Source organism: Boleophthalmus pectinirostris, unplaced genomic scaffold, assembly GCF_026225935.1.
Source record: "Boleophthalmus pectinirostris isolate CB_2022bp ecotype Guang Dong unplaced genomic scaffold, ASM2622593v1 HiC_scaffold_2, whole genome shotgun sequence".
Taxonomy (NCBI): domain Eukaryota; kingdom Metazoa; phylum Chordata; class Actinopteri; order Gobiiformes; family Gobiidae; genus Boleophthalmus; species Boleophthalmus pectinirostris.
Genome location: NW_026571152.1, coordinates 8,342,177 through 8,356,205, shown reverse-complemented (window position 1 = coordinate 8,356,205; position 14,029 = coordinate 8,342,177). Strand labels below are relative to the sequence as shown.

Sequence of the window (14,029 nt, the reverse complement as noted above, 5' to 3'; positions counted from 1 at the left end):
AGTACGAGCAGAGGTCCTGGTTCCACGGTTTGAGACACTCTCGTCCATAAACGGCTTCTTCTTCTGTGGAAATGCTTTTAACAGCTGTCTCCTCCTCTGCTCTCCCAAAGCTCTGGAGATCTACACACAAGCACACACTCCTCCTCCCCCTCGTCCTCTCTTTCGCCTCTCCTCTTCCTCACTCTTTCACTCCATTTCTCTTTTCTCTCTCACCCCCAGGTGTAAAAACGTGCTGCTGTTTAGGACGGTTATCGCAGTGGGGATGAATTGACATGAAATCGTTTGCCTTTCTCTTTTCATCCTTTCTTTCTCCCCCCCTCCTCCATCCTTCTCCCTTGTTTCTCCCTCACGCCCACCCTCTCTCAACCCTGACCCCTCTCTCTTCCCCGCCTTCTCTCCATTTCATCTTCTTCTCTCTCCTCCCTCCAACCCGCCTCTCTCTCCTCTCCTCTCCATCTCTAATTTGCTTTTGTGCACCCTCTTCTCCTCTTCTTCTCCCCTAACTTTTGCTCTCTCTCTCTCTCTCTCTCTCTCGCTTCCCCTTGTCTCTCTTCTCCTTCCCCCTCTCCTCTCACCTTCTCTTCTTTTCTCCATCCCTCTCTCTCCCCCATTTCCTCTCCCCCTCCACCCCCCTGCCCCTCCCTCATTCTCTCCACGCCCTAGCCTTCTCTATCCCCTCTCTCTCTCTTTCCCTGTGACTCTCTCTCCCTTCTTCTCTCCCTCTCTCCCCATCTTCCTCTCTGCCCCTTCTTTTTCTCCCTCCCTCTCTCTCTCTACCCCCTTCCCATTTTCCTCTCTCCCCCTTTCCTCTCCCTCTCTTCCTCTCTGCCCCCCCTTCTCCACCTCTTCCTCTCTACCCTCCTTCTTTCCCTCTCTCTCTCCCCCTCTTCCTCTCCCTCTCTCTCCCCTTTTCCTCTTTGCCCCTCCTTCTCTCTCTATCCCTCTCTCCTCCTCTTCCTCTCTGCCCCTCCTTCTCTCTCTCAATCCCTTTCTCCCCCTCATCCTCTCTGCCCCTCCTTCTCTCCCTCTCTCTATTCCCTCTCTCCCCCCTTCCTCTCTCTCTGCCCTTCTCTCTCTCCCTCTCCCTTCTCTACCTCTCTCTACCTCTCTCTCCCTTTCCCCCTCTCCCTCTTTCACTGATCTCTCCCTCTTTCCTCTCCCTCTTCCCTCTCCCCTCTCGCTCTACCTCTCCCTGTCTCTCTCTCTCCCTCCCTTTCCCCCCCTCTCTTTCCCCCCCTCTCTTTCTCCCTCTCTCTTTCTCCCTCTCTCTTTCTCCCTCTTTCACTCTGTCTCTACCTCTTTCCTCTCCCCCTCTTTCTCTCTCTGTCGTCCGGTGCTGTGGAGGGGGCCCGGCTCAAACAGGAAATGGAGCAGCCAGATAAGGCTCTGTGAGTGGGACAGATGATCAGAGGCCAAACACGCACACACACACACACACACACACACACGCACACACGCACACACGCACACACACACACACACACACACACACACACACACACATCAGAACACACACACACAATCTCAGTGAATCTGTGCAGAGGAAATAATACTCTGCAAATAGGTTTAACATTAAGAAGAGTCCAACATTGATAAGAACACGTCCCATCCCTCCTTATTCTCTCACTTTCTTCACTTTCTTTCGGTTTTGTGTTGAAAAGAGGCTCTATCGTTTTTCCCCCGTGTAATAAAAGTACAATATGTCTTACTCCACTACAGATAGATTATATAAGCAGCTTTTTAAATCAAAATAACACTACTGCGAGTTATTTGCTTCTAATTATAAATTGTTTTGTTTAGAGATGCACTGATCCAGGTTTTTCTGTTCGATACCGATGTCGATACTGAAAACATCTTTAATTTCAACATTTCCACTTTCAACAAGAGCAGCGTATTACAAAAAAAATATCCCAATGTGTTTTATAACTACTTAACTATAACTATTTATTCAATACAGGTGGTTTTATCACTCAAAAATACCTACAAAAAATGACATTCTACTGTGAGCAGGGTCGCCTCTCCACAGATCTGACCTGTAACTTGGTCTGGTTTGGTCTCCATGAAGATAGAAAGGTTTAATGCCACACTTGGAAACATTCCAGACAAAGCAATAACACCTCCATGGAGAAAAACGTTTGTCGGACTACACCAAAAAAAGTTACACGATGCACGACGTTTTGGGCCAACAAAGGCTAGTAAAAGTTTTATTACGAAAATTTATGAATCCAAAAGGGATATCGGTATCTTGGGAGCTGATATCCGATCCAAAATGTTCAGTTTCGCCGACGTTATGCAATGCCAAACTGGAAAAAAACATTTCTAGGTAAGTTAAAACTGCTTAGATTAAGAACATTTTACTTTGAGTACATTCAACTTGACAAGTGTGTTTTTCTTAAGCAACATTCCATTTTATTTCTTATTTTAAGTGCAAAAAGTTGTTATTTTTCTTATTTTAAGTGAAGCAAGAAGTGTATTTTCATATTTTAAGTACAAAAGTCTTGTTCCACTGGCAGATCATTTTACTTGTCAAGTGAAATAAACTCAAATCATGATAAAACTTTCTAAATTCAAGTCATCTTTAACTTGACTAGATTTTGTTTTTCTGAAGTACACCATCATATTAATGCAAGTTCTAGTTCTAGTTCAGCCCTAGTTCTAATGTCAGAAAGGAAGTGCGTGGTTTACATGCTAATTGTTGTGAGCAAAACACCTCAAGCTGTCAAACTCATCATGGTGAATAATTAGGACACTCGGAACGCAGAAGGTAAGTGAGGAGTAACTTTGGACGTTGTGAGGTCTCGGTACAACAGGGATCTCCAACTTTTAGCGTCTAGTGAGCTCCCTTTACAAAATAAAAATGCCGGAGAGCTACTTATTTTAGTGACCACAAGAAACTGAGTCGATATAAGAGGGCAAGTGTTAGATGGTGTAGTTAGATGCCTTTAAAACATAAAACCATTATCCATTTATTAGTGTACAAAGTTCAAAATAACACTTTTACAATTAGGAGTGTGCAAAAATATTTAAATACTGAAATATTGATATATCGTATTGTTTAATTTGATGATACAGTATCAATATCGTGGGCTGCTGTATCGAAATATCACTAAGCATAATTTTTGATATATTTTATTAAATTATTTTGTGTAAGAGCTACAATTGTGATGACATTTTCACTGTTTTTCGTAAAATGGGTGTAACTTTGAACCAACTTAGTAGACGTAGTAGACTTTTAGTATCACAGCCCTGATTTAGCATTTTTTCACTGAACTGTATCGAATCGATCTGAAATATATCATATCAAATTGTTTTGAATCGACAGGGCACGATCGATACCATACATTTTCGATACATTGCACTAAGTATCGAGGTATGTATCGTATCGTGGCCCTATGTATCGAAGTATGTACCGTATCGTGGCCTATGTATCGAAGTATGTACCGTATCGTGGCCTATGTATCGAAGTATGTACCGTATCGTGGCCTATGTATCAAGGCATGTATGGTATTGTGGCCTATGTATCGAATCATGGCCTATGTATCTATGTATGTATGGTATGTGGGTATGTATCGTATCGTGGCCTATGTATCAAGGTATGTATGGTATCGTGGCCTATGTATCAAGGCATGTATTGTATTGGTAACTTCTTAATGATACCTAGTCGTATTTACAATGGTAATTAATCAAATTTGAGTTATTCAGTATAATACATAATTCAGAAATCCTACGAGCTACTTATTAGTTGGAGAGCAACTGGTAGCTCCCAAGTTACAGGTTGTAGAACCCTATGGTACAGATATATTAGCATGCTAGTTGTTGTTAGCATTACCATGATGATAAAACTCCACCCTGAAAGCTGATGGTGCGTTCACACTTGTACTTGGTCTATAGTCCTGGTTTAGTTCTAAGTGTAGTCTCAGTTTAGTACCAATTCTGATGTCGTGTAGGCGCAAATGTGAACGCAAGCTTAGGCTATGTTCATATGATGACGGTCTTAACAGAAGACGCAAAAGTGGTGTTGTGTCTTCACTTTTTATTCCGCATTTAGTTGAGCGTTTTCAGGAGGAAATCTGCGCACACACAGTGATGCAAATGTGTGGAATTCGATTGGGTATGCATGCCAGGCAGCTAGGTGGTGCTGTAATACACTAACACGCACAACACCGCTATGTCCGCATGTGTAGAATCTTCCTTCTTCTCATCTGCGCCATGTGTATGTGACGTAAACGTGTACGCGACGTGAGCAGATCTGACCAGAGTTTTGCAGCTTGGGGAATGTAGACTGAAACGCTACAGCGGAGCGTATTCAACTTTTCCACTCTGGAGGATGGTTTTAGATTATTGCGCCATCACTGTCTAAAAGAAAGGCACTTCCGATAAAGTATTTTGTTGTTTTTACACGCAAGCGTTCTTGTGAAAACAGGCCCTTAAGGTCTTGAAAAGCACTTATAAACTCATCACCATGAATAATTACAATGGTAAAAATGTATTAACCTATATTGTTTCTTAGTCACTTTCAAAAGGTCTGATTAGAAAATAGTGTTATAGTGTAATGTATGTACACAAATGGATTGTTCTAAGAATGGTATTTTTATTTTAGGTTGAAATTTTAGGTTTTAAATGCTCCATATTACGGTATTTAATGAGATACTTACTCAGTTTGCTAACTTATAATGTTTCCTTTTGTTTCATTCCCATTTTAACACACAAATCCTGCATATTTAGGCTGACTTCTTCTCTCAAACTGAAAACGCTGTTCCACTTTGTGATGTCATGTGGTAATACAAGAAGTGCTCCATTGTGTTTCTAAACTCCATACACTTTCACTACAATAATTTGGATTATTTCAGACCTGGAATTGTTGATCTCTACTACACAAAAAGTAAAAGGAGCTGTTCACTTGAAAAACTACTACAACTACTAATTCATGACATCACAAGTTGGAACAGAGCATTTTGAGCTTTGGAGATGTAGACAGAATGATAATAAAGAGTTACTCAAACATGTGTGAATGAAACAAAACAACTGCAGGTCTGTTTTTGAGGAGGTGACAACATTCTAACAAGAATTAAAGCCCACAAGAGTCAATTTTGCGTAATTATGACTTTTAATTTTTATTTTCTATTTAGATTTTGTGAAATATATTATCACATTTCAGTTAGATTACATAAGGCTTCAGGCAGGGTCGCAGTGGTCAGCTCATTTCAGGTCTGGACACACACACAAACACACACACAAATGCCCATTCATTCATTCATTTGCCAGTTTTTGTTTCATGTGAATAGGCCCGGTAATTACAAAGATATGAACTATAAACCAGGTCAACAAATCTGCAAATCTGACGGTTACACAGCAAATTCCAAGATAGAATTCTGACCTGTCCTGATACTTTGCAGCTGATTTCGTCAATATTCTCCTGGGGTGTGATGCCAACTGTAGGCACTGCTCTGTCTGAGGCTTTGTTACTCAAATTAGACTTTAATCTGAGCTTCAGTTTAACACAATCTGATTTAACTGGAACTAGAACAAATGAGCTGAATTCTGCTTTTAAACAAGTCTCTCACACATAAAATTACAGTTACAAGCTAGGTAGAATGAGCCAACAGTTTTTCAGTTAGTCACTCTCACATTTTTGTTGAAAATCAAACTCCTAAATAGGACTATGAACCCTCATATCAATCAAATGTGTTGTTTAAATCAATTTTTCAGACCATTTTAAAATGTTTCTGCAGTGTTTGCTTGTGCATTGTGTCACGAAGGTAACTAAACTAAACATTCCACCGTACACAGACACGTACAACACCCCCAGCTTGATGTCACTGCAAAGAAACAATAGGGAATGTTGTGATGCTACGTGACCGGAGCCTATAGACTAAAAATAAGCATGTGTAGCATATTTGCACTGCGATTAGTCAGCAGTAATAATAGGCTTGGGTTGGATTTACTAAATGACTGTTTATACTAGGCCTTCTCTTCACCTGGGTAATGTCATTCAACTGTATGTAGAGGTAGTTCATGCCAAAAAGAAAATATTGCGATTTTCAAGCACCTATAAGACTTTTGATTTAATTTTTATTACGCCCAATCGAGTCTTGTGAGCTTTAAGCCATGTTAGAATGTTGTTACCGCCTCAAAAACAGACCCGGAGTTGCGTTTTGTTTCATTCACACGTTTGAGTAATCTTTTTATTATCAGTCTGTCTACATCTCCAAAGCTCATAATGCTACGTTCCACCTTGTGATGTCACGAAGCAGTCGTTTGCAAGTTAACAGCTACCGTTTACTAACTTGATTCATCAGTCAGTTTCACTTCGTGGAAACCGTCTGACCTCGCAGCATTAGGATTCTTTCGCTCGACAGTAGATGGGTACTTTTTAAAAAATGTAACCAATCGCTGCTATTTGGTCATGACATATGTAATGCGGCAAATCCCGTAGGAAGAAGGGCAATAATGTTTCCTTTCCCCTTCACCAAACATTCTCTTTGTTCCAGCTTTAAATCCTCAATCTCGGGAATCGTTGTCAACACAAAATGTCTGTCTTCATCTACATCCATCTCGACCGCTTTGTTTACTGTTGTGCTGTACCACATAAGGCACACAGACAGGTGCTTGAGTTTGACATCATGGCTTCACAGCTCTTCGCTGATTGGCTGGTGCGCAGTCTGTAACTTCCGGGGTTCTTGCAGACCGTCTCGTCTATTCTGATTCCTGACTTAGTCGCTGGAGAGAAATGAAATTGAGTGGCGGCACTAGATGGCGCCAGCTTGACTAACATTTTACCTTTTGTTTAGTATAAATAGGCAATTTCATGGCTGAGATAATCCAAATGATTCCAGTGAAGGTGTGTGAAGTTTAAAAGCACAGTAAAGCACTTCCAGTATTACCACATGACATCACAAATTGGAACAGAACGTTTTCATTTTGAGAGAAAAACTCAACCTAAATAAGCAGAGTTTGTGCTTTAAACATGTGAATGAAACAAAACACAACACAACTCCAGGTCTGTTTTTGGAGCAAACAACATTATAACAAATCAGAAAATAGCGTAATATGGACCCTTTAAAGTTATTTTTTGCTTTTACCAAATAATTAATGACATCTTTAGCTTTCTTTCAAATCCTGCGTAGGTGAGGTTGCAGTAGGTCAAACTGGCTAAAAATATGATAACACAGGAAGTATACGCAAATTACGTAAACGTCAAATAACAAGAATTCTTTCTTATAGACGCACAGTTTTTATGGGTTGCTATAGCCTGCCTGAAACTTTCCACTGCCTGACTACTTTGCCTGTATAAACAACAACATGCGTTCAGCCCTCACAAAATGCACGGAAATGGCAGCCTACAAACCAAAGTCTACCTTAAAAATAAGTATATGATCCATTTCCATACACTAAGGCTTTGTTATTGTGGATTTGGAAGAGGAAGCGACCTGGCACCGATGCAACAAGAGCAATAATGCGACACAAATCGATACAACATTTCCGTTTTACGCGTTTGAGGGCGATTTCGTAACGACCCCGCGACCATTACGCACGGAGAGAATCGCGTCCCGGTGCGGTAATAGTTGAAATTTTAGACTTAAAATGAAAACATAAGGACAAAATTGACTTGTGGCCTACCTGTTCTTCTTCCACCGTCAACGTAGCTGCCATGGTTAAAGTCGCAGATCACCTTTTGGCCGAGAGACGTGTCGTTTTCATGGAGTAAGAACTGGTTGGGGATGTTTTAAAAAAAAGCGTTGGATTTTGTGCGCCTTTATTTGCTAAAGGCTAAAGTCATTTGCTACAACGTTAGCCTGGTATTCCTGGAAGTTGTTGAGGAAAACACCAGGCCAATTAACCCCAAATCTCCTACATCCGAACGGGAGAGAAAGCTTGCGGATGTTGTGTCAAATTTCAACCGAGAAAGCGAGAGACAAATCGGGGGGAGACGAGAGCAGAGGAGGGATAGATAGATATGCGATGGGCTGCGGGAAAAAAAAAGGTTTGTTCAGCTATTTTTCGATGCTAAACGGATCATATCGACAGCCGAGGCTCTGTCGCACACGCCGGGTTACGTCTGCGCAGCGAATGCCATCAATCCAGCGCTGAATGTCGCCTTTATGTAGCGAGAGATCCCGGTGAGGCGCAGAGGAGAGGGAGGCTGTGACCGAGGGGGGGGCATGCCGAACGCGCTTTCCACAGGTTGCTCTACCCCCTGGCGGTGAAGGGTGATAGGACAGGCTCACGACCTCCGCCTTCATTCATAAAAATAGGAAACAAGAGGAGAGGATGCGCCATTTTGTGAGTCATCTCAGGAGAATGACATGATTTGACTACAAGTTCAAGTGGGTTTAACACATAAACGTTATGATATGTTAAAATTATGTTTCAGTTGGTTTACAAACGAGCAATTCATTTAGCATTTTGCATTTGTCAGTCAAAAAAAAACAAAAAAAAAAACTTTACTATGTCCCTATATTACACAAAAGTAACTCTTGTGAGAGCTTTAAGCCATGTAGGAATGTTGTTACCTCTTCAAAAACATACCCATGGTTGTGTTTTATTTCATCCACATGTTTGAGTAACCCTTTATTATTAGTCTACTCTGTCATCTACAAAACTCAAAATGCTCTTTTCCACATTGTGATGTCATGAAGTGGTAGTTTTCAAGTTCACAGCTTCTTTTACCTTTAGTTTAGTTTAGTAGAGGTAGGCTCTATTCACACTAACATCACAAACCAGGAAGGCGTTTGGAAACATGCAATGACAACTTGCGGCGGGTTCTGTTCACAGTAGTAACCCTGCGTTCGATTATACTAACGAATCAGTTTTCTGAGGAGTTGCTTAGCGACATGCATGACACGCCCCTTTTCCTGGGACAGTGCCACTCAGATCTCAGTGGTGGAAAAAGTAGACAGAGCAAGGATTCCGAGTCAGAAGCCAAGATGGCTGTGCTCACTGTGACGTGTAAATATGAAGTGTTTTTATTGTGTTTGGACACTTTGGTGGTTTAAATGACAAATTCAATCACTCATATTCCTTCAGTACCTTACCACGTCTGTATCACTGCCTGTGGGTGTGGTAATTGGTGTTGTGGTGAGGCTACATGCTACTCTCCAAGTCTGACATGCGAAACATAATAATAGCTAAGCTTCACGCTCAGACGTGACGTCAAATCCCATGTCCAAGTGAGAGTCAGAAGATAATCAAACGCAGGGTAAGTCTGACAAAATCTAGGAAAAATGAAAAATGGCCCCGTTTCTTCATCTCCATGTCATTGTGGCATTCCATTATGTTTGGCTATTCAAGAATTACAACCATTCCTCAGTTTTCATCATTTCCCCACTGACACACAACTCTGAGTGCTCTGGGTACATGTGATTAGAAGAGATGAGGCGCCAAATTCAAGATGATTCCAAATAGCACATACATTACCAGTCAAATGTTTTAGGACACCTTAATTTTTCCAGTCATTTATTGCAGTTCAAGTCATGCAAGTCCAGTGAAGAGCTTGAAATGGTACAAAAGTAAGAACTGAACAGACAGAGGTTAAAAAAAAAGAAAAAAGATACAAAACACAAGTCCAAGCTCTGTCAAAACTACCTCAGGAAAAAAGAACAAGATGGTAAAGCTTGAAAACATGGAGTGTCCAGCACAGTGTCCAGACTTAAACCCCATCGAGCTGGTTTGGAATGAACTGGACAGAAGAGTGAAGCAACCTACAAGTGCCACACATTTATGGAACTTCTGCAACAGACTTGGGAAGAACTTTCTGAACAATATTTGATTCCTATGTATTCACTTTCATGAATCAAAAGTCAGAATATGTTTTGGTCAACAGCAAACAGTAAACAGTAAAAAACTTTAAAAAGTGTGGTGTCCTAAAACTTTTCACCGGTAGTGTACGTCTGCAGTCTTCATTTTTCCGCTGAGTAGGTTTTATCACCGTCGGTCGGCGAGCCCAATGTTGGGAACTACACCGGAAGTTGTCATCACATTTTTCCAAATGTCTTCCTGTTTGCCTGTTGGCAATTCCAGAGCTGTAATCATCCAAATGGTTTTAGTGACAATACATGGAGTTTAAAATACAGAGTAACACTTCCTGCATCACCACATGACATCACATGGTGGAACAGAGTGTTTTCTGTTTAATAGAAGAACTCATTTATGTCTAAAGGGTTTGTGTGATAAACATGTGTGAATGAAACAAAACACAAGTCCAGGTCTGTTTTTGATGAGGAAATAACACTATAACATAGATCAGAAAATTGTTTAAGATGACCCCTTTAAAAACATGCATTAGTGTGAGTGGGTTCGCCTCTCCACAGACCTGACTTGTAACTTGGCCTGGTTGCGTCGTCTGCTTGTTTCCTTGCTGACAGAGAACTTTAATGCCATACCGTGGAGCATTCTAGTTGAAACAAATACATCTCCACGGATACAAGAAAGTGTTCTGGACTCTCCACCAGAAAAATCACATATTTGGTGAAATTGTATTTATAATTTTATTTATTTATCTATTTATTTTTATTTTTGAGAACTGCCTTGAGCATATTGAGCATTTTATACAATAACAAAAATAAAACCAAAAACAGGCACAGTTGGTGAGGAATTTAACATACATTTAGATGAAAAAAAATATATTTATACATGCATAGAGAAATCACTAATACATATGTCACTCTGGAATGGTACTGTTTTATAGGTACATAGCTGGAGCAGCACTAACCTAACTAAACTTCACTGCGATATTTAGACCATTTAGCTCACTGTCCAGACATTCCATTTTATGAGTTTCTTCAGTTATTTTTAACCAGTCTTCTAGCATAGGTGGATCTGGTTGAAGCCATTTACGAGTTGGACTGTTTAAAATCATCACTCCGATTGTTCCACAAACCAAAACCTCTACCACTTTCTTCCTAGTTCTTATCTTCTTTTTTTTTTTAAGGTACCAACTAATAATAATGTTAATGAAGGCACAAAAGTTTGCAAAATAAACGACAATGAGAATGCAAGAACGTAAGAACAATGTAGAAGCCTTTTAAAAAAGAGTATAGGGTGTTGTGTTTTGGAAAATGCGAAGCCCAGGAGTTAATGAATTGTGCATTGAGTTTTGTTTGTTTTAATTAATATTTTATCTCTTATATGTACAGTGGGATGGAGTTGTAAATGCAAACTTGTTGTTCATGCGTCTGGTACCTTTGTTTCAGCTTGGACCCTTCATGTCATGACCCATGTAGTCGTGGTCTATGTTCTGTTTTCGTTTTGTAATTCTGCAAATGATCCAAGGTAAATCAGGTATATCCCACATGTATAGTGTCATCACATTTTGAGTAATAGTAAAAACTGTTATTTGTTCAATTATTGATCCAACTTTTGTCTAAAATGTATTCATCTTCACACAGGACCAGAATATGTGGTCCGTCCAGCATGAAGAACTGTTCAGGTTCCAACTCAATTCTTGCTTAGGAGTTATGAAAAAAAAAAAAAAAAAGATTTTCCAGCTGTATTCTTGCCAAAAACAGAACAATTGACAAAAGTTGAAAGAGCAGTTTCACATGTTTTCCCACTATCCGGTTGATATAACTACATAGTGAATTTTTTAAAGATAAATACTTTAATTCAAATGTTGATAGCTAAGTAGAAGTAACACAAAGTTCAAGCATTCAAGTTAGTATTTCTTCAGCTGTTTTATTCCAACCTTTGCCCCTCAGCCTGTTGTACATTAGTCTTTTGTTTATAATTAAATGCTCCTTTGATGCTCCCTAAATAGTTCCAGGAAGTATTAAACCCATGCGTGTGGGCCGGGCCGCGGAACCGACCAACCACGACCCGGCGACAGTCACTTTCAGGAAGCCCACGTCCACGCCTTTCCCACTTTCTCACGCCTCACTATTTCTGGTCAGAGGAAGCCGTTAAAATTACCTACAGCAGCTCGGCCTATTTTTACCGAGTTGGTTTTACAAGACACTAACAAAAACACACTCCAAACTAAGTGTTAAAGATGCACTATGTAACGTCTCCATGGAGATGCTATTCTTTAGCCTGGAATGTACCACTATAGAACATTAAACCTCTCTTGCATTTGTTCAATTATAGGCTCAAGAATGCCTTCGAAACATGAATTCTTACCATGAGCAGGCTCGCTTCTCCATAGATCTGGCATTAACCAGTCTCTGTTGTGATTAACAAGTGTATTTTCATATTTTCTGATTGATTAATTTATGTGGGTCACAGGTATATTCTGATATTATTTCACAGACAGTTATATTCAACATACACAGACCGAAAAGGTGGAGTCAAAGCATCATCTTGACACCAGTTCAAATTCATAAATACAGCAAGAGGAAACAAACAAATCAGTAACAGTACAACAAAGTATTACAGAACAAACTAGGTCCCGGCCGGGCATTCCCCATTTGAAAAAAGGAACACCAAAAGGAATGCTAAAAGGAAACACCAGGGAGACTCACCAGAACACAAAAAGACAAAGCAGAACAGGAAAACCTAAAATCCGCCATATCAGAGCAGTGTAAAAGAAATAAGCACATTCTGGATTGGGACGGGGCTCGGGTCATTGGATCAGAACAGCAAGTTCAAACAGTGGATCAGGGAGGACAGTGAAATCAGGAAATGAGGCACGGACAGCATTAACTGAGATTATGGAGCGTTCCTCCTTTCACACACACCCGGGACACCCTCCTCCAGAGAACACCGGGTGACGGGAGGCGTGGTCAATCTGAGCGACCTGTCAGGTCCATCAGACTGACCACGCCCACAGGAAGTAACAACAGCTGATATATGACATGTCAACACCAACACCGGGGACAGTTCTGAAGATGCAGCGGCAACAAGGAAAATACACTTTACTGTACTGTCTTTAAAAACAACCCAAGAAGTTTAAGTATCATAATCAATGGCGGAGTTAGCAAGGTAGAGGCCCTAGGCGAACTTGAGTTTGGGGCCCTCACTATAATGCGCTGTTGTTGTTGTTGTTGTTGTTTTTAATATATATATATATATATATAGTCTATTTTTTCCCATTGTTCTTCCCATTTCCCATTTGAATTACGGTGGATTGGAAACTTCTCTTATTAGTCAGGTAGCCTACTAGAACTGAAAGTAGTTTTATTTTTTTACTAGTACAATTACATTTATGTTTACATCCATTACATATGATTATTATTATTTTTCTTATAATTATTGTTTAAAAGTAAACTACTCTCATTTAATGTCATATTGAGAGAAAATCTGATTGCTCTGAGGCCTCGACCATTAGTGGCACTGAGAGCAATTGTTTGGGGGCCCCTCCAGGTTTGGGGGCCCTGGGCAGCTGCCTACTTTTGCCTAATGGTAGCACCGCCTCTGATCATAATTCTTGTATCTGCCCAGAGTTTTATAAAATGGAAGAGAGTGGTGCACAGTTTTAGGTCTTCTGTACAGTTGTTCCAGAGCTCCACCCCTTTAACAGATAAACACAATTTCATAATGTATGATAAACTTCCCCGTACCTCTCAGCTCATATTGGCTATTTCGGATTTTGAACACATTCTGTAATGATTTTGACAAGAGATTGTTGTTTACTTTGAACATGATTTTCAAAGGTCAACTAAATGGTAAAATTTCAGAGTTTGAAGCTTTATAAATAATGCATGGGTTGGTTCATTATAAGTCCAAATCCAAATCCACTTTATTTATACAGCACATTTTATAAACAAAGCAGTTTCCAAAGTGCTGCACAGAGATCAGAAAATGAAGACAACAAAAAGGTCAATTGCTAAAAATTTGGTCATACCTGTCCTAAAACAATAAAAGCAGTCAAATCAAATAAAAGCAAAGACTGTCAAACTAAACTTTAATTTTATGCAGCTCCCTTGCCACCATTTGAAAAAGTCACCTTTGGTCTTGTGAAAATAATCAAGACAAAATGGTAAAATCTCCTAGATTCATCAGCCGGTTTTACTTCGTTTCACTTCGTACAAACTGTCTGACCTCGCAGCCTTAGATTTCGTTCACTTGACGGTAGGTGGGTACTTTTTATCATTTA

The 14,029-nt window shown here is 40.2% G+C and overlaps 1 protein-coding gene across 1 annotated transcript in view; it reads right to left on the bottom strand.

Annotated features, from left to right (window-relative positions):
• The window catches only part of ptpn9a (protein tyrosine phosphatase non-receptor type 9a), a 47,241-nt gene extending 39,074 nt beyond the window's left edge, over positions 1-8,167 (bottom strand). The window contains 1 exon segment of the mRNA XM_020923197.2: positions 7,621-8,167. Within this exon segment, the coding sequence (XP_020778856.2) occupies positions 7,621-7,653 (33 nt within the window). The 5' untranslated portion in view covers positions 7,654-8,167.
• Between the last annotated feature and the right edge of the window lie 5,862 nt (positions 8,168-14,029).